Genomic DNA, 20,371 nt, shown 5'->3' with positions numbered 1-20,371 from the left:
TTGATGCGAACAGGCCCTTATGCAAACTCCTGCTCCAGGGAGGACAAAGAATAAAACGTCTTGAAGTCAGCATTGCTTACTGATTTGATAATTGTGTACTTACCAGTTACTCTATATATTTTACACTTCATTGTACACTATTATTTGGATTGCATTCCTTTGCTCAATGCTTCCAATGCCTTCAGACGAGCATAAAACTTGTCCGTGAGCTGTGCATGAAAATCACACACAGCACACTGACCCATTGATTTCAATGGGGCCATTCACACATGCAGGAGTTTTCACGCAGCGTCAGTTGCATAAAACTCACTGCATGTCCTATATTGGTGCGTTTTTTACACACCTATCGCCCATTGAAGTCAATGGGTGCATGAGAATCACGCACATCACACGGATGTACAAAAAAAAATAAAAAAATAGATGTGCTTTGTGAGTGGGTGAATAACGCATGCCCCTCGCAAACACACTGATGCATAACGGACGTTTTATCACGCGCGAGAATCTGATAAGCTCGTGTGAATGCAGCCAAATGACCATTTTGATTTTTTTGTTCTTTACTCATGCAGTTTTCTTCTGCCTTGTTCCTTGCTTGTATGTGATATTTGCTGTATTGCAATAAACCGAGAATTAATATAAATAAACGCCATAAAAACCATGACAAAAATGGTGTGTGTGGTTCCAGCTTAAAAAGGAATCACCTATTTTTTCCTAATTAAAACCAGACCGTGAAAATATTTTTCTATTCCTATTTTCTGATTGTAGATTTTTTTTTTTGCTCTATTTTCTATACATGATTATGGTGGCAGCCATCTTGTCTGATCTGTGGTTGACAGAATTTATATGCTTTACAACAGCCACATGGACAATAGGAACCTGTGAACAGGAGGGACCCATTGATAGAGTTTTCTAGGCATGTTCTGAGACCAGTGCAGAGGTCATTGCGCAGGAAGGCATAGGAGGGGAGCTGTGCCCATCACCTGTCGTCAATGGTGGAACCTGTGTCATCTGCATATAGGCGTTACCTATCATTGTAAGGGTATGTTCACACGGCAACGCCAATTACGTCTGAAATTAGGGAGCTGTTTTCAGGAGAAAACAGCTATTAAATTTCAGACGTTTTGACAAGTGCACGCATTTTTCGCGCCGTCTTTTACGGACGTAATTGGAGCTGGTTTTCATTGGAGTCAGTCAATGAAAAACGACATGCACTTTGAGGCGGGCGTCTTTTAGGCGCCAGCTTTTGACAGTGGCACGTAAAAAAAAAAGCCCGTCTGCACAGAAGACCGTAAGACCCATTGAATTCAATGGGCAGATGTTTGCAAACGGTTTGAAGCAGTTTTTTTGGCCGTAATTCCAAGGCGTAAAACGCCTGAATTACGTCTGTAAATAGGGCGTGTGAACATACCCTAATACTGCCTGTGATGAGATGACTGCTGAGAAGTGATCTCTACAGAACAGGAAGTGTCAGTCTTTTGTGAGGCTCAGGGGACCAGAGTGAAAACGGCAGGATTATTAATAAAAATAGTGACAAAAAAAATAATACACCACAAATACTTACAAATATGTTTTACATAGAAGCTTGATTTTAAAAAAAATAAATAAAAAAATAAAAAAAAAAAGATCACTTCATGACACATTCCTTTTAATGGAGCAGAATTTTTAGGAGTGTTTGCACCACTGCTGATCCCGAAAACTTTCAGTGCAGGCAGCAGGAGGCCATACAGTTGCACGCAAAGAAAATGGCACACTTCTGCTAGATGTCCGCAGGAAAGAGACTCAGTTTCATAGGCATCTTAGATCTGGAGCATGCATCAATATATTCTACGTGCTCTTGAAGCTTCCAGCAGATGTACAAAACTTGATTACAAAAAAATTTGTACAGAGGAGTTTGAACATAAAAAGGTGCCGAAAGGAGAGGTTGGTAGATGTTCTACATGTATTCAAGGCTCTTGTTTTGGAAATAATTTTTAGATAGCTATGGTCATTGCGGACGTAAAATAAGCAGGAATGCAGTAAAAATTGTAACCGATCATTAAAACCTTTATATATTGTATCTCAGCATATGTAAATACTTTATACAGACCACTGCATAAGCTCCTACCACCCCTTGATGGCTGCAGTGTGTGCTGCGCTGCCTTTTCTATCTGTTCTCTCCTTTTGACAAAATGGCATTCGGGGGTGAGGAGACAAGGTCACATCGTGGCATATCAGACACTTTTATACCATCCAACTCCAAATACATAAATTTTATCCCACTTAATAAATAACTGGTAATGGAGGATTTTAAGAGCCAATCAAAATGTACTTATAAAATATTACCTTGGTGTAGCTATTGTTTGGTGAGTAGGGCCCAGATGTAGCAAAAGAACTGCTACTGCTTGGTAACAGAGCCTGCATTTGGGGGCTGTACCCACTGATGAAGCTAGAAGAGAACTTGGGACTGGCGCTAGGTGAACGTGACGGACTGTAGCTCAATACACTTTGCCCTTGAATGCTAGGAGAAGGTGTGGATGCTGGGATTGCGCTTTTCACAAGATCCTTCGGTGGAGTACACTGCACATCTGAAAATCAAGTAATATAAATCAGGTAGTATTACAGAAAAACACACACACACACACTTCGAGAAACACACACACTTAGAGAAACACACACACACACACTAAGACTGGCATGTTAAAGGCCAGACTTAAAATATTTGTCGCGTTTTCTGCTGATGTACATTAGTTTAAGAGGTTATACCTCTTAATTTAATTGGCGCATTTTTGGATGTCCGTGCAACAGAATGCAAATCTATGCCTGATATAAGCAGGTGAAGATTTGCGCAATATAATTCTGACAGTTTCCGCTGTAAATTCGGATAAATCTATTGTTCCGGTGGAGGCCCATCCCTTTGACTTGCCCCATTTTTGGACCACTTTGGAAAATGGTCACAAATTTTAGCGTGCGCCAAAATTACCTACATTTTTACACCAGAAACCAGCTGTAAAGCTGTTGATATTTTTGCCTCATTAACTTTGTTTCAAACTAAATGTTCTCAAACTATATAACGAAAGTGGTTTGAAACAGAGGATTTTTCACTGTAAAATCCTTTTCTCTTCCAATCCATTAGGGGACACAGACCATGAGTATATGCGGTTGCCACTAGGAGGCGTGACACAGTTTTTGCCTCAAATGTAGGACGTGTGAAAATAAACTCAAAGGCTGATTTCAAGATGAAAGCCTCTGAATCAAGTTCTTGATTTTTGTAAGTAGATTTTTTTAAGCTTTTTTTGCAGTGTAAATAGAAACGTAATACCTATACCAATTCAGGCAAAAGGCATAATGATCGTCCCTGTATATCAATACAAAGAAAGAATACCTATAAGCCAATATGTAGACTATTTGTATAAAAAAAATAACTAAATCGCACAGAATTTGTACCATACAAAAATTGCCCATCAAGACCTAAAATAACACAATTAAAAAACATAAATGTGGTGGTAGTTAGGGGACCACAAGTACATACAAGAAGAATCACACAGTGAAAATAAAGCATAATACAGTATTATATACTCCAAGGGAAGACAAGTATGCACACTCAATATATCACAGCATATAAATGCACTTCCACAAGAAAAAAAATTAAATTGTATGTACATATATTGGCACTTTTGGCAGTGTGGGCAGGTGCCAAGTCCTGCTGGAAAATAAAATCAGCATCTCCATAAAGCTCGTCAGCAGAGGGAAGCATGAAGTGCTCTAACATTTCCTGGTAGACGTTGCATTGACCCTGGACTTGTTATAATATAACACAGTGGACAAACACCACCAGGTGACATGGCTCCCCAAACCATCACTGACTGTGGAAAACTGGACCGCAAGCAACTTGAATGAAAGTGCCTCTCCACTCTTCCTCCAGACTCTGGGACCTTGATTTCCAAATAAAATTAAAAATTTACTTTAATCTGAAAACAGGACTTTGGCCCACTGAGCAATAGTGTTGGTCCACTGTGTTATATCAAGTCCAGAGTCAGCGCAGCCGTCTAGCAGGACATTTTTGAGCACTTCATGCTTCCCTCTACTGACAAGCTTTATGGAGATGCGGATTTCATTTTCCAGCAGGACTTGGCACCTGCAACACTGGCAAAAGTACCAATACCTGGTTTAATAACCACAGTATCACTGCGCTTGATTGGCCAGAAAACTCACCTGACCTAAAGGAGATACACCAGACCTAACAATGCAGACGAGCTGAAGGCCGCTATCAAAGCAACCTGGGCTTCCATAACACCTCAGCAGTGCCACAGGCTGATCGCCTCCATGCCACATTGATGCAGTAATTCATTCAAAAGGAGGCCAGACCAAGTATTGAGGGCAGATACTGGACATACTTTTCAGTAGGCCTACACTTCGGTATTAAAAATCATTTTTGAAATTGGGCTTATACACCGTGTTCCAAATTATGCAAATGTTACTTTTAGCTGATTTTCCTAAATAGTCGATGCAAATGAGTCAGTATAATCTTCAAGCCATCAATTGTTGGAGTATAATGCGAATTTTATTGAACAAATCTAATAGATTTTTTTCTTAGAAGTAAAAAACTCAAAATGCACTGTTTCACATTATTATGCTCAGAGATCAAAACATTTTAAAGGTTGTAAAGAGAACTATAATGGTAATTTGTTGAATTTGCAGCATTAGGAGGTCATATTTACAGAAATCAAAAGCTCTTTCAATCAAAAAAAAACATAACAGGCCAAGTTACATGTTAACATAGGACCCCTTCTTTGATATCACCTTCACAATTCTTGCATCCATTGAATTTGTGAGTATTTGGACAGTTTCTGCTTGAATATCTTTGCAGGATGTCAGAATAGCCTCCCAGAGCTTCTGTTTTGATGTGAACTGCCTCCTACCCTCAGAGATATTTTGCTTGAGGATGCTCCAAAGGTTCTCTATAGGGGAACATGGGGGCCACAGCATGAGTTTCTCTCCTTTTATGCCCATAGCAGCCAATGACACAGAGGTATTCTTTGCAGCATGAGATGGTGCATTGTCATGCATGAAGATAATTTTGCTACGGAAGGCACGGTTCTTTTTGTACCACGGAAGAAAGTGGTCAGTCATAAACTCTACATACTTTGCAGAGGTCATTTTCACACCGTCAAGGACCCTACCAGCTCTCTCCCCTCATGATTCCAGCCCAAAACATGACTCCGGCACCTCCTTGCTGACGTCGCAGCCTTGTTGGGACATGGTGGCCATTCACCAACCATCCATCCATCCATCTGGATCATCCAGGGTTGCGCGGCACTCATCAGTAAGCAACACTGTTTGAAAATTAGTCTTCATGTATTTCTGAGCCCAGTGCAACCGTTTCTGCTTGTGAGCATTGCTTAGGGGTGGCCGAATAATAGCTTTATGCACACTTGCAAACCTCTGGAGGATCCTACATCTTGAGGTTCGCGGGACTACAGAGGCACCAGCGGCTTCAAATACCTGTTTGCTGCTTTGCAATGGCATTTTAGCAGCTGCTCTCCTAATCCTATTAATTTGTCTGGCAGAAACTTTCCTCATTATGCCTTTATCTGAACGAACCCGTCTGTGCTCTGAATCAGCCACAAATCTTTTCACAGTACGATGATCATGCCTAAGTTTTCTTGAAATATCCAAGGTTTTCATACCTTGTCCAAGGTATTGCACTATTTCACGCTTTTCGGCAGCAGAGAGATCCTTTTTCTTTCCCATATTGCTTGAAACCTGTGGCCTGCTTAATGATGTGGAACGTCCTTCTTAAGTAGTTTTCCTTTGATTGGGCACACCTGGCAAACTAATTATCACAGGTGTCTGAGATTGATTACAATGATCCAAAGAGCCCTAAGACACAATACCATCCATGAGTTTAATTGAAAAACTAATAATTAAATGTTTATGACACTTAAATCCAATGTGCATAATAATTTGGAACACTGTGTAATATTCTAATTTTCAGGGAAACTAAATGTTGGGTTTTCATTAACGGTTAACCATAATCAACATTAAAAGAAAAAAATGCTGGAAATGGATAACTGTGTGTAATGAATCTATAGAATATATGAGTTTCACTTTTTGAATTTAACTAATTTAATAAATGAACTTTTTGAGGCTATTCTAATTCTAGTCGACTATGCTATTCATCCAGTCAAAACGACGGAACGCTTGCACAACGGAGACAAACTGAAACCATTGGCACCGGCTCCGTAACCATTGAAATCAATGGTGATTGACACAAACTAAAATCAAAAGGTTTCCGTTTCAGTCAGGACTCCTTTCCGACAGAAAGCTCCGATGCAGATGTGAACGAGGCCTGAAACACACTAAGAGCCCCACATGTGGTACAAATTGTGTTCTATTAGTTATTTTTTTATTTTGATACAAATACCGTATTTTTCGGACTACAAGACGCACCCAGGTTTTTGAGAACAGAGAATAGAAAAACATTTATTTATTCTGTTTCACAACATTCTGAGAGGCAAATTTTTTTTCGATTTTTCTTAATTGATTGAGCGGTGTGAGGGCTTATTTTTTGCGGGACAAGCTGTAGTTTTATTGGCACCATTTTTTTGGTACATACGATTTGTTTGATCACTTTTTTTATTTCATATTTTAAGCACTAAGGTGACCAAAAACTATTTTGATGTTTGAAATTTTTAAACTCACCGTCCGAGATAAATAATGGTATATTGTAAATCGGTCAGATTTTTACAGACACAGAAATAGCAAATAATTTTATTTTTTACATTGTGCTTGGGGGAAAAAAAAAAAAAAAGGGAAAAAGGTTTGTTTTTTTTTTACAATCCTGAAAATGTATAACTTTTTTTTTTCTTTACACATTTTATTAGTTCCCCTGGAGGACTTGAACCAGCGGCCACTTGGCTACATGTGGAATTACTGAAATAGCGTAACTATGCTGTTTCCCGAATTCCCATAGTAGTGAATGACAGTTACGGAAGCAGCGCAGCATGCGAGCTATGCGGTTTCCGTAACTACTGTTCAGTTCTATGGGAGTTACGGAAACCGCGTAGTTCTGCAAGATACGCTGTTTCAGTAACTCCACATATAACCAAGTGGCCGGGAGATCACAGAGAGGTAGCACGGTGTTTAGGGGGCCCCGTTCTAGCGATAGGTGCGGGTCCCAGAGGTGGGACCTGCACCTGACATTTATGACATATCCTGTGGACATGTCATAAATGTCCTTCATAGAAAAACCCCTGTAAACACCGCGGTCGCTATTGACCACGGCATTTAACTAACTAGTTAAAGAGGTTTGCCATAAAAACACATGTATCCCCTATTCACAGGATAGGATCTACATGCGAGATCGTTGGGGGTCCCACTGCTGGGACCCCCAGTGATAAGGAGAACAGGGAACCGAACGTCACCCAGAGCGCTACATGAGAAGCCTTGACTTCCGGGTTCTGTGTCCGGCTTATCTGTTACGCAGCTCCAGAGAGATCAATGGAGAGCCGCTCGCTCGTGCGCAGAAGAATCCCATTGATCTCCATGAAGCTGCCGGACACAGAACGCAGAAGTCACAGCTTCTTATGCAGCGCTCTTGGTAACTTTCGGTCCCCGTTCTACTTATCGATCACACCTGTATCTCCTAGCCACATGATAGGGGATACATGTGTTTTATGGCACAAGCCCTTTAAAACTGCCAGGAACAGCGAAATTGCTGTTCCTGGCTGTTGGAGCAGCGTGTATGGAGCAGACACCTGCAGTGTATGGAGCAGACACCTGCAGTGTATGGAGCAGACACCTGCAGTGTATGGAGCAGACACCTGCAGTGTATGGAGCAGACACCTGCAGTGTATGGAGCAGACACCTGCAGTGTATGGAGCAGACACCTGCAGTGTATGGAGCAGACACCTGCAGTGTATGGAGCAGACACCTGCAGTGTATGGAGCAGACACCTGCAGTGTATGGAGCAGACACCTGCAGTGTATGGAGCAGACACCTGCAGTGTATGGAGCAGACACCTGCAGTGTATGGAGCAGACACCTGCAGTGTATGGAGCAGACACCTGCAGTGTATGGAGCAGACACCTGCAGTGTATGGAGCAGACACCTGCAGTGTATGGAGCAGACACCTGCAGTGTATGGAGCAGACACCTGCAGTGTATGGAGCAGACACCTGCAGTGTATGGAGCAGACACCTGCAGTGTATGGAGCAGACACCTGCAGTGTATGGAGCAGGCTCACCGCGTGAGCCCGCTCCATACATCATCCCCCTCCCCACTCCATGATGTGCCGGCACGTCATGTGTCGGGAAGGGGTAAAGTAATGAAGCAGTCATGGCGCCCGGCGATGCCAGGTCCCTTGACTGCGGACTATAAGACGCAGGGACTTTTTAGCAAGATTTATTCTTGCTAAAAACTACGTCTTACAGTCCGAAAAATAAGCGCAGGGAACATACCACCTAGAATAGATAGAAAGAATATGTATCTACCACGTATTGAAAAATAGAAATCTTTATTGAGAATAGATAACAATACAATACATGGTATCACAAATATATAAATTAACAAATCAATAGATAAATTAGAAATATACAATATAAAACAACAAAATAAAATATATATACACACACACATGACCAAAACGTATGCCACAAAAAAGTGGTATACATTTTGGTCGTGCGTATGTATATATATATATATATATATATATATATATATTATATTATATATATAAAATATATTTTCTTTATATTTATTAAATTGTTATTTCATATATTGTATATTATATATGGATTATGTGTAGTTTGTATTAATTTTTTGTGGATATCTGTAGATCGTATGATGAATTTCATGATATACATCATAGTCATTGTGTATATGTTATATTCATTATAGATTTGTATTTTACTTTCGCCTGTGTGCTACATGCACATAAGCTTATTGGAGTAGAAGTGGAGGTGAAAATGCCTTCAAAGAGGAGATGAAACGTTGTGGTTCCATGTTGGATGAATAAATTCACTTTATTTGAGTGCTGCTTCACGTTCTCTTTTTTGGGTCTTACTTTATGTGCATTTATCACCTATTCCTACATACCTATAAGGTTTATATTTGACTTTCTGGCCATTTTTGCTTAGTCAGTCATGCTTTGTATTTCATGGTGAGGTGGAGTATTGGACGTTTTTTGGTTGAGATGGGTTGTTCTGTTTACCTCTGGGTATTATTACATCTATACCACTGATGCTGCTCTTCGTATATGACCTATTCTACTTTGTTCATTTATATATTTATGTGATACCATGTATTGTTATCTATTCTCAATAAAGATTTTTATTTTTTGATACATGGTAGATACATATTCTATCTATTCTGGGTGTTATGTTCCCTGCGCTTTTAGGTTGTTAAACTCCGTAAATAACCCAAGCGGCCTTTACACCTCTTTGACAATGTTCTAGGTATGTGTCCCCCTACTGTAATTCACTGGCTCAGTGTCTGAGTGGGGATAAGAGGAGAGTAGGGAGTGCCAAAGAAAGATTCTATCCTTTGCAGAGAGTTCATAGGGATCCTAGCACCGACAGCTCCTTGCAAGACGTACTGTGTGCCGTGTTCTCGGCTAGTCTAGTCTATGAGAAGCAGAGAGCGGTAGAAGAGGATCCGCCCATTATTCATACGATTGGTTGCTGATCACTGGCTAGGAGGAGAAGTAGAAGTCCTGCCCCCTACAGAGTCAGCACCTAGAGACTGGCAAGCACAGTGCCTGTAGGAGGGGCCAACACTTTATTCTTAGTGTCAGACCTCCTAGAGGCAACAGCATGTACCCACGGTCTGTGTCCCCCAATGAGAAGAGCAAGAATAATTTCTTTCACAATATTTTTGATGGAAAAGAACTAAACATTATACAGTACTGTGAATAAATGGATAGCAGCCCGCTGGGGATACAGCAATAAAACACCTTAAAGAGGCTGTCACCAGATTTTGCAACCCCTATCTGCTATTGCAGCAGATCGGCACTGCAATGTAGATTACAGTAACGTTTTTATTTTTAAAAAACGAGCATTTTTGGCCAAGTTATGACCATTTTTGTATTTATGCAAATGAGGCTTGCAAAAGTACAACTGGGCGTGTATTATGTGCGTACATCGGGGCGTTTTTACTACTTTTACTAGCTGGGCTTTCTGACGAGAAGTATCATCCACTTCTCTTCAGAACGCCCAGCTTCTGGCAGATCACGCTGTGACGTCACTTCCCCAGGTCCTGCATCGTGTCAGACGAGCGAGGACACATCGGCACCAGAGGCTACAGTTGTTTCTGCAGCAGCATCAGCGTTTACAGGTAAGTAGCTACATCGACTTACCTTCAAACGCCGATGCAGAATCATCTGTAGCCTCTGGTGCCGATGTGTCCTCGCTCGTCCGACACGATGCAGGATCTGTGAGTGACGTCACAGCGTGATCTCTCGAGAACACGCTGTCTGCACTGCCAGAAGCTGGGCGTTCTGAAGAGAAGTGGATGATACTTCTCGTCAGAACGGCCAGCTAGTAAAAGTAGTAAACACGCCCCGATGTACGCACATAATACACGCCCAGTTGTACTTTTACTTTAAACACGGCCACTTGGACGTTTGCAAGCCTCATTTGCATAAATACAAAAATGGTCATAACTTGGCCAAAAATGCTCGTTTTTAAAAATAAAAACGTTACTGTAATCTACATTGCAGCGCCTATCTGCTGCAATAGCAGATAGGGGTTGCAAAATCTGGTGACAGAGCCTCTTTAAAGGGGTATTCCCATCTTAACGTAGCTTACTGTGCTATGTTGTTTCCGTAGCTTCCATTCACTTCAATAAGGCCAGAATCACAGAGTTTTGGTGCGGTTTATGGAGCCAAATCTAGAATGGATCCAAAAAGGAAGGAAATGTATAAAACAAAAGACTGATGCATCTCCTTTCTTTGGTGTCCACTCGTGTGTTTGGCCCAAAAAAAAACTGGGCCGAAAACTGCATCAAAACTCCATGTGTGATCCTGGCCTAAGAGTTATGGAAATAGTGTAGCTCAGTGAGCTTGGCGGTTTCCAAAACCCAGACCACCTTTGAGCGGATTCCCAGCAGCCATCTTACCAGGAGGGGACAGGGCCAGGGGACCCCCGAAACTCAATAGATTCTGTTACAGTTCTCAGACCAGACATGCTTTGGATATGCCATAAATGCCTGAGATGGGAAAACCACTTTAATTTAGGGAAGACTGGATATTTGTATCTATCAATTCTATGATTACAAATAATTGTTAACAAAACTGCATACTCACATGAATTTTGGACTCCAAGAAGTTTTTGCTGAGAGGGGCTTAGTAGAAGACTTGGTGACGTCATAGTAGATTTGAAATACCTCCAGAAGTCAACCAATGCATTCAGACTGAACAGTAAAGCAAGTGCCAGTTCTGTTAAAAGGAAAACAAAATTTCAAAATAAACAAACAAAAACAAAAAAACACATTCAGGTTTTTCTACAACTACTGTTAAGTTTATTGCGCGTGATCTATGACAACTTGCTTATTCCTTTTTGACCTATATAAGTTACGCTAAAATAAGTATACACCATCAAGGGGTTGTCCTGACTTAACTTGAGCAATACCTACTCTCAACAGCACTTTCATACAATTCCTTAGTCTATTTAGTCCCCAGTGATTTAAAAAGCAGCAGCACAAATAACCTAGGCTTAGGCTCTATTTACACGACCGGGTCGAGTGTCGGCCGATTAAAATGGCCGTTTTGCATCCGTTCCCGGCCGCGTTTCAGTTTTTAATGGCTGATTTTGACCCGTTTTTACAAAAGCTGATGCAAAATGGATGAATGTCATTTGTTATTTTTTTTTATAACACCGCCCCTCGGTAGGCAGTGCCCCACACACCCCCCCCCCTCGGTAGGCAGTGCCCCACACAGCCCCCCCCTCGGTAGGCAGTGCCCCACACAGCCCCCCCTCCGTAGACAGTGCCCCACACAGCCCCCCCCCTCCGTAGGCAGTGCCCCACACAGCCCCCCCCCTCCGTAGGCAGTGCCCCAAACAACCCCCCCCCCTCCGTAGGCAGTGCCCCACACAACCCCCCCCCAGTAGGCAGTGCCCCACACAGCCACCCCCCCACTCAGTAGGCAGTGCCCCACAAAGCACCCCCCCCCCCTCGGTAGGCAGTTCCTCCGGACATCTTGGACACCTCGCATCAGTCCGAAGACCCATTTTCTGTAACACCAGAGTACAATAGACTCTATGAAGTAAAAATAACGGAGATCTACGGTGTGCCACATTAAATGAAATCAACGTGACATCCGCCAGGATGCTTTTCCAAGCCTCCTCAGATATATTACCCACATCACGAGACCATTTTTCTCTCACCTGATGCAAAGGTGATTTCAACACAAGTAAATAGTTGACCGTATAGAAATGAAATGACACCCTTCACACTACCCGCAGTCTCAAGCACGAGTATAATCACTGAGGTCTGTACCTTCGGGGGAAGAGTCTCCATATTGTGCGGTCAATGCATGCCACAACTGTAGATACGGATTAAAAAATAAAATAAATATGTATTGGGCAGAGCAAACTCCTCCTGCAACTGTTGGAAAGACTGGAGTATACCATCTTTATAAATTTGCGCAATATATTTGACCCCAATATTGTCACACTGTTCAAACCCGCTTAATTGATATAACTCCCATAACCGTACGTTGCGCCATAGAGGTGTGAATTTAGTAATCCCCGAGAAACTTTGTAAATCCAGAGTCTTCCACCAAACCTTATGAATCAAAGAAACAGTCGGCATAGGGCTGGGAGGAAGTCTAAATAGGTGTGCTTCAAGCAAAGACAACAAGGAACCCTGTCCTATCAGATGAGATAATATGGCTCCGCTGGAACTCCCATATTCCGAAACTCCCCAACCTTTAAGATGTTGCCATTGCATGGCCAAAACAGTGGCCAACTGCAAAGTCTCCAACTTAATCCTAGGAGTTCCCCGTCCCCAGATAAAGCCCCTAAATATTTGATTAATTCTGTAGAACAGAGAGTTGGGGAATCCATACTGGGGAGTTGTGCAAAACAGAGCAGTTGCGACATCAAGATCATTTTTAGCAAACTAACTCGACCTACCAATCCCAATGGTAATTTACCCCAGGCCTCAGTCTTCATTTTAAATTTCCACTGGAAGCAAGGCAGACTTATTCCAATTGATAGGAAGACCAGAATACGTACCAAACAAAGTGATAGTTCGAACAGCCTGAGATAAGGACTTCCACGCATCTCCCAAAAACAAGGAGATCGGCATAGAATGCCACTTTCTCCTCCAACCTTCCATATAGAAACCCTACAATTTCCTGAGTCATCCTAATCTTAATTGCCAGGGGCTCTATCGCCAGAGCGAATAGTAAGGGTGACAAGGGGCATCCCTGCCTCGTACCTCTTTCCAGAGTAAAAACATCAGACACCAGATTATTAACCCATACCCGAGCGCTAGGTGTATTATACAGTATTCGCAGCCACGAGATATATCGGGGCCCAAATCCCATCCTCTCCAGGATGGCCCACAGATAAGCCCATTCCATACGGTCAAATGCTTTGGCAGCATCCAGAATTTTTGCTTTGTGTTTAATGTATACTCTGGTAAAAAAAAAATAATAAATCAGCAATGTATCTTACATGGTATCAGAGAATTTCCCATTCATTGCTCTGCTATATTTTCATCAGGCTGGCAGCTAAGGGGCATGTACTTTCGGTTGCAGCTCCTCCTCCTCCCGGTCACAGCTTGTATAGTCAGATGTTCTGTTTCATTGCGTCTGACTCCTCTCTAAGGCTCGATGCACACGACTGTAGATTACGGACCCATTAATTTCTATTGACCACAGACACCATTCACGGTCAATAGAAGTGAATGTGTCCGTAATAGCAGACCGCAATTACGGACGACTTTTACGGTAGTGTGCATGGGGCCTTACTGTGTGAGTCTACGTCTATAGTACAAGTAAGATTTCTGAAAAAAAAAGCTTCTTCTGCAGAGAAGGCATTTTCTATTGGCTGGTGGCAGTTGGTGAGAGGAACTAAGCATGTGCGTCCGCATTGAGCTCGGTAGGAGGACGTGCACACTGTTATACAGTGGGCTACATTCTAAAGCAATAAAAGGCAATAACTTGAAACTAGAGCATTTTAGCAACATAAGGTATATTACAAAACGAATTCATTTTCAATGCTAAATTATATTGCAGCAACACTGAATACTAGGACAACACCATTAAAAGGTAGGCTGTGACAATTGCCTTAGGGGGTTAACCCCCAACTTTCCAAAAAAATAGAGCATGCTCTATTTTTGGCCGTTTTAGATAGCAATCAGATTTTAACAGCCGGTTTTCAATCCGTCAACACTCTGGTCAGGGATTCCACTCCTGGAGGAGCCACAGAAATCACTGCTCATATATGGACCGTGATGTTAGGGGCTTTGAGATACCGCAATCCCCCGCCTGTGTATTGACAGAGCCCCTTAGGTCACTGTAATCAGGGTCTAGTGACCCCTGTTCTCAATATAGGTGCGGTCCCCAGAGATGGGATATGCCATTAATGCACCTTTGATATTGGCATCTGTCAGAATAGAGTAGAATGGTATACATCATGAACTCGTATACATTAAACAGATACCATTATAATCTATGGATGACGAATGTGACTATTCGGAATCCATTTAACGCATACAGTGCATTCAGAAAGTCTTCAAACTATAACAACTTTTTTCAAATTTTATTATGTTGAGGCCTTGTGCTAAACAAATTAAATTTAAAAAAAAAATCCTGTCCCCCCCCCCCCCCCATAATAAACACAGCAAAGACAGAATTTTAGACATTTTTGGAAACTAAAAAATGAAAACCTCAAATTTCACATGGACATAGGTATTCAGACCCTTTGCCATGACACTTGAAATTTAGCTCTTGGGGACTTCCATTTCTCTAGATCTTTTACATTTTTCCACACCTTGATTAGAATCCACCTGTGGTAAATTCATTTGATTGGACATGATTTGGAAAGACACACCCCTGTCTATAAATTTAAGAAGTTTGGAACAACCAGTACTCAATGGTCATCCTGGCTGAAAACGCTACAACTTTGTAACAAATCATTACAACAAAAGATAGGACAGGTTAGTAGGAATTAAAATACACATTTTTCTAGGGAGTTTCATAACATGAATAAGCTGTATTTATAGAAGACTAGTAAAGCCTTTCAACCATTCTCCCAAGACAGCTTTGGTTTTTTAATCATAGGCGAGACGGAGCAAACTTTGTTATTGAATTAATAACCAAGTACAGGTAGCAGGTAATTCAAAATAAAAGTTCTTCATTATACGAAGGCCAAGCTCAGACTTGGCAGATTAGGCACCAGAAACCCCCTTCACACAAAGCAAAAAAACTCAACATGGATTTTAGGACATTTTAAACGAAATGTACCTATACTGGATTTGAGCGCACTCATAAATAGAACCCACATTCAGACCAGTTATGCCTCCGAAAAGGAACCTGCACTTTGACTTTATTGGAGATGTTGGTTTCATTTCGTCAGGAAATTAAGTTTTTAACCACCCATACAAACAAATGGACCAGTGTGAAGCCGGGTAACTCTGCTATTCTATATTATAAAAGACAATGTCTGTCTGTCCTCTATAGGCATCCAAACGCCTGAACCATTTGACCCCCAAAACCAGCACATAAGTACATCGGGTGTCTGGGAAGGTTTTTGTAAATGTCCCAACCTTGCCGTTGTTCTCGGTTATCAGCCATTATAGCGAATGTCTGTTTGTCACCCTCTATAGGCATCCAAACACCTGAGATATTTGACCCCAAATTTGGCACATCGGTACATAGGGTGTTCAGGAAGGTTTTCGTGAAGGTCCCGACCTTGCTGTTATCAGCCATTATCAAATCATCACGACCCAATACTATAATATTTAATGTCTGTATTCGCTTTTATAGTAGTGCACTTTACAAGATAATCCTAGATGGGAAAGTACAGGGGAGCGGTTACCCATAGCAACCAGATTACTGATCACCAAGGACCAGTTTAGAGGTTAGGTCTTTAGGAAATTAAAATTGAAAAAAACAGTGTTTAACCGCTGGGGTATATAGGGCTACTAGCTATTTCCCCATAAACCAAGAAAATACGAGGGGATGGATTGGCCTCCTGGGCACCCTTGGAAATCCAATGAGAAAACAGACAGACCGACTCGTTATACTCAGGCAGTGCCAGGTACCTTGTTGTATGCGGTTTATGTACAGCCAAACAACTGGACCAAATTGGGCAAATAACTAAATTAGTCGCATCCTAAGGTTTTAGTCCGGGTTTCAGCTCTCTAGGACCTACCGTTCTCAACATACTCACAAAAGTAAATATGGCACCACTGGCTTTCACATCAAGGACCTTCCTCTATATCACATGACCTGTACTAGCCAATAGAAGTTTGCAGGTCCTTCATTCTTAGCCTCACTCACATACACAGTTTTAGACCAGGTTTCCATTAACAACCGAGCCATTTTTATTTACTCGACAGGTTACTCGCCATTAGAGGACCTATACTACACTGTACTTACACTGGATTTCAGTGCTCATATAAATTGAAACCCTTTCACACCAATCAGGTCTCCAAAAAGGAACCCTGCTCTTGGATGAAAGTCTACTGTGGCAAAGTGCATGGCTGCTGCCAGAAATGCTGAAACCTCAGCAGACCCAAGTCCGTCTCCAGGCTGACAAGACGCGCCACAGCTAACAAGCTACTGAAACTGAGACTTCAAGTCGTTCCTCAGTCTGTTGCAGAGACAGACGAGCAGCAGAGACTCCCCAGCAGACCTAAGCCCGTCTCCATGCCAACCAGGTGCGATATGCTAAACGACAAGCTACCACCTGGGCTGATATGCGTAATGCTGCTTTCCATTACAATTTAAAATCCCAGTATGGCCAATCTGTTGCTTCTGATTGGCCGAATGGAGAAAAAGTGAACACTGTAAGGCACTTAAGTACGAAGGTGAATTACGAGGAATGTGCTACTCTGGTGGAAATGTCAGAATAACCGATTTACCTGTTCCACCAGCAGAGCTCACAACTTTGCTCGATGGTTCCTCCGCACACTTTGCAGAGTCTCTGAAACATATCCGGGTCTAGAACAATGCCTTCCAGATTACATCATTTGGATGTGGAAAAAGTGTGCTGGAGCAAGGATGCGTATCAACGTTCAAGATCCAGGGGCAAACCTACCACACGATTGGATCTCTATTGCCACCGTATATCTTCAAGTTTTATTCATGGGTGACAGCACTACAGAAGTAAATGCCCGTCATAGAAACAATCCACTCACTAAGTGGCACATTGTCCGCACGTTGCAAAACATGTTGCACCAGCACAATCCATACCAGTAGCAAACAAAGTTTTAAACCACACACAAACAACAAATGAAATAGACCAATGCGAAGCCGGGTAACTCAGAAATATCCCACATGTGGCCCTCATGCGCTAATGGACTGAAACACCGGCCTCAGAAGCAAAGGAGCACCTAGTGGATTTTGAGCCTCTTTTTGAATATATTTTAGGCACCATGTCAGGTTTGAAGAGGTCTTGTGGTGCCAAAACAGTGGAAACACCCCCAAAAGTGACCCCATTTTGGAAACTACACCTCTGAAGGAATTTATCTAGGGGTATAGTTAGCATTTTGAACCCACAGGTTTTTTCGCTAAATTTATTTGAATTAGTATGTGATGAAAATCTACTTTTTTTTCTGAAAAAAATAAAATACATACATTTTTTTTTTAATTTTTACAAGAAATAAAGGAGAAAAAACACCCCAACATATGTAAAGCAATTTCTCCCGATTATAGCAATATCCCATATGTGGTAATAAACTGCTGTTTGGACCCACAGCAGGGCTCAGAAAGGAAGGAGCGCCATTTGGATTTTGGAGCACAGATTTTGCGGGAATGGTTTTCGGTGCCATGTCACGTTTGCAACGCCCTAGAGGGACCAAAACAGTGGAAACCCCCAAAGTTACACCCTTTTTGGAAACAACCCTCAAGGAATTTTTCTAGGGGTATAGTGAGCCTTTAGACCCCACGGGTCTTTTGCAGAATTTATTAGAATTAGGCCGCGAAAATTAATACAACATTTTTTTTCCACTAAAAATTTTCAATTTTCTTATTTTCACAAGGGATAAAAGGAGAAAAAAAAAACAAAAAAAAAAAACCACAACCAATTTTTGTAAAGCCATTTCTTCAGAGTACAGAAATACCCCACATGGGGTCATAACATTTTTTCATTAGGAATGAATTAACCCTTTCAGGAATGATCCATTTTTTGCTTTCTTATTTTCGTTTTTCACTCCACGTTCTTAGAGCCATAACTTTTTTCTTTTTCCGTCAATAGAGCGGTGTGAGGGCTTATTGCAGGAGGAGCTGTAGTTTCTATCGACAGCATTTAAAGTGCCATAAAATGTACTGGGAAACTGAAAAAAACATTATTTGCAGGCTGATATAGTAAGAAAATCCGATTCCACTTTTTGGGGTTTTCGTTTTTACAGCTTTTGCTGTGCGGTAAAAACGAAAACTTTACTTTATTCTGCGGCTCAATACAATTACGGTGATACCAAATTTATATAGTTTTTTTTTTATATACTACTTTTACAAAGAAAAATCGAATTGTTAAAATAAAAATTGTTTTGTTTCACCATATTCTGAGAGCCGTAACTTTTTTATTTTTCGGTTGATGGAGCGGTGGGAGGTCTTATTTTTTGCGAGACCAGCTGTTTTTATTGGTACCATTTGCTGGTACATAAAAAGTGATCAAAAAGTTGTATTTCATTTTTTTTTTGAGAGCTAAAGTGACAAAAAAAAAACAAAACAGCGATTTTGGCGGTTTAAAGTATTTACGTTTTTTACGGTGTTCACCGTGCGATTTAAATAGTATATTGTAATAGTTCGGCCTTTTACGAACGTAGCGATACCAATTTTGTTTATTTTTTTTTACATAACTTAAGAAAAATGGGAAAAAGTTTTTTTTTTTCATCTTTAAACTTTTTTCTCTCTCACTACTAATAACTAATTCTTCTACACATTTTATTCGTTTGCTTAGGGGACTTGAACCAGCGATAATTGGATCGCTGGTACAATATACTGCAATACTAATGTATTGCAGTATATTGTTATTTTTACAGGCTTCTGTAACCGCACGATCAATGTTCCTATCTGTTAGTCCTGGGTGTCAGCTGTAATACACTGAGCAGGCTCAGCATGTGAGCCCGTTCCATACATCAACCTCCGCCCCATGACGTGCTATTGAGTCATAGTGCGCAAAGGGGTGAACGCACAGCGGATGGTGTGAATATTGCTATTTTCCACTGATATGCCATTTTAGTGCATTAGGTCGTGCCCAGTTTGTGCCACTGAAGACAAATACCTCAAAACGTTAATAGGGTTCTCTGGGGTATGGCAATTCAGGGCACGCTGCAGGGCTCAGAAGGGAGGGACGCCATTTTGCTTGGTAATAGTTCTGTTTGGGGTTTTGCTGGTATTTCAGTTTATAATGTGGGGGGGCATATGTAATCTGTGCGGAGTACATCAGGGCATAATAAGAGGGTATAATAATGCAGTAAATAAATAATAATTCATAGATATGTGGCCGGTGTCGCACTGATAAATGGCGCCCGATCTTATCCGATTTTGGAACACTGCACATATTCTTAGAGCCAGAACTTCATTATTTTTTTCCACCGGAGAAGTGTGAGGGCTTATTTGTTGCGGGACAATCTGTAGTTTTCATTGGTACAATTTTGGGGTACATGCGATTTTTTTGATCACTTTTTATTCAATTTTTTTGCAAGCAGGGTGACCAAAAACAAGCAATTCTGACAATGTTTTTTAGCTTATTTTTTGCAGCGTTCACCGTGTGCTATAAATGACAGTTTTACTTTATTTTGCGGGTCGGTACGATTACGGCGATACCATATGTATATGGGTTTTTTGTATGTTTTGCAGCATTTGCGCAATAAAATCACTTTATCAAATAATTTATTTTCTGTGTCACCATATTCTGAGAGCCGTAACTTTTTTATTTTTTAGTCAAAAAAGCTGTGTAAGGGCTTGTTTTTTGTGGAACGGGTTGTAATTTTTAATCGGTACCATTTTCGGGTACAAGCGACTTTTATATGCTGTGCCCGTAGGTCTTCACTCGTAGCAGGGGACATAAATGGTGGTATTGTGCTGCTATATTACTGCTCGTTCTGTAATAAGTACCAATAACACAGCAGCACAGTCAGGTATTACATCACCAGTAATATGGCAGAACAATTAGCATAAAAATAAGCGTATTATACCTAGATTACTGGTGCAAATATGGC

At 41.3% G+C, this 20,371-nt stretch overlaps 1 protein-coding gene across 2 annotated transcripts in view; it reads right to left on the bottom strand.

Annotated features, from left to right (window-relative positions):
• The window catches only part of TMEM209 (transmembrane protein 209), a 73,400-nt gene that overhangs the window by 38,450 nt on the left and 14,579 nt on the right, over positions 1-20,371 (bottom strand). For both annotated transcript variants that reach the window (XM_075857525.1, XM_075857526.1), the window contains exons 4-5: positions 11,277-11,408; positions 2,320-2,561 (exon numbers count right to left, since the gene is read on the bottom strand). In XM_075857525.1, the coding sequence (XP_075713640.1) occupies positions 2,320-2,561; positions 11,277-11,408 (374 nt within the window). The remainder of the gene's footprint in view (positions 1-2,319; positions 2,562-11,276; positions 11,409-20,371) is intronic.

This window comes from Rhinoderma darwinii, chromosome 3 (genome assembly GCF_050947455.1).
Source record: "Rhinoderma darwinii isolate aRhiDar2 chromosome 3, aRhiDar2.hap1, whole genome shotgun sequence".
Taxonomy (NCBI): domain Eukaryota; kingdom Metazoa; phylum Chordata; class Amphibia; order Anura; family Rhinodermatidae; genus Rhinoderma; species Rhinoderma darwinii.
This window is presented reverse-complemented; position numbering and strand designations above follow the sequence as displayed.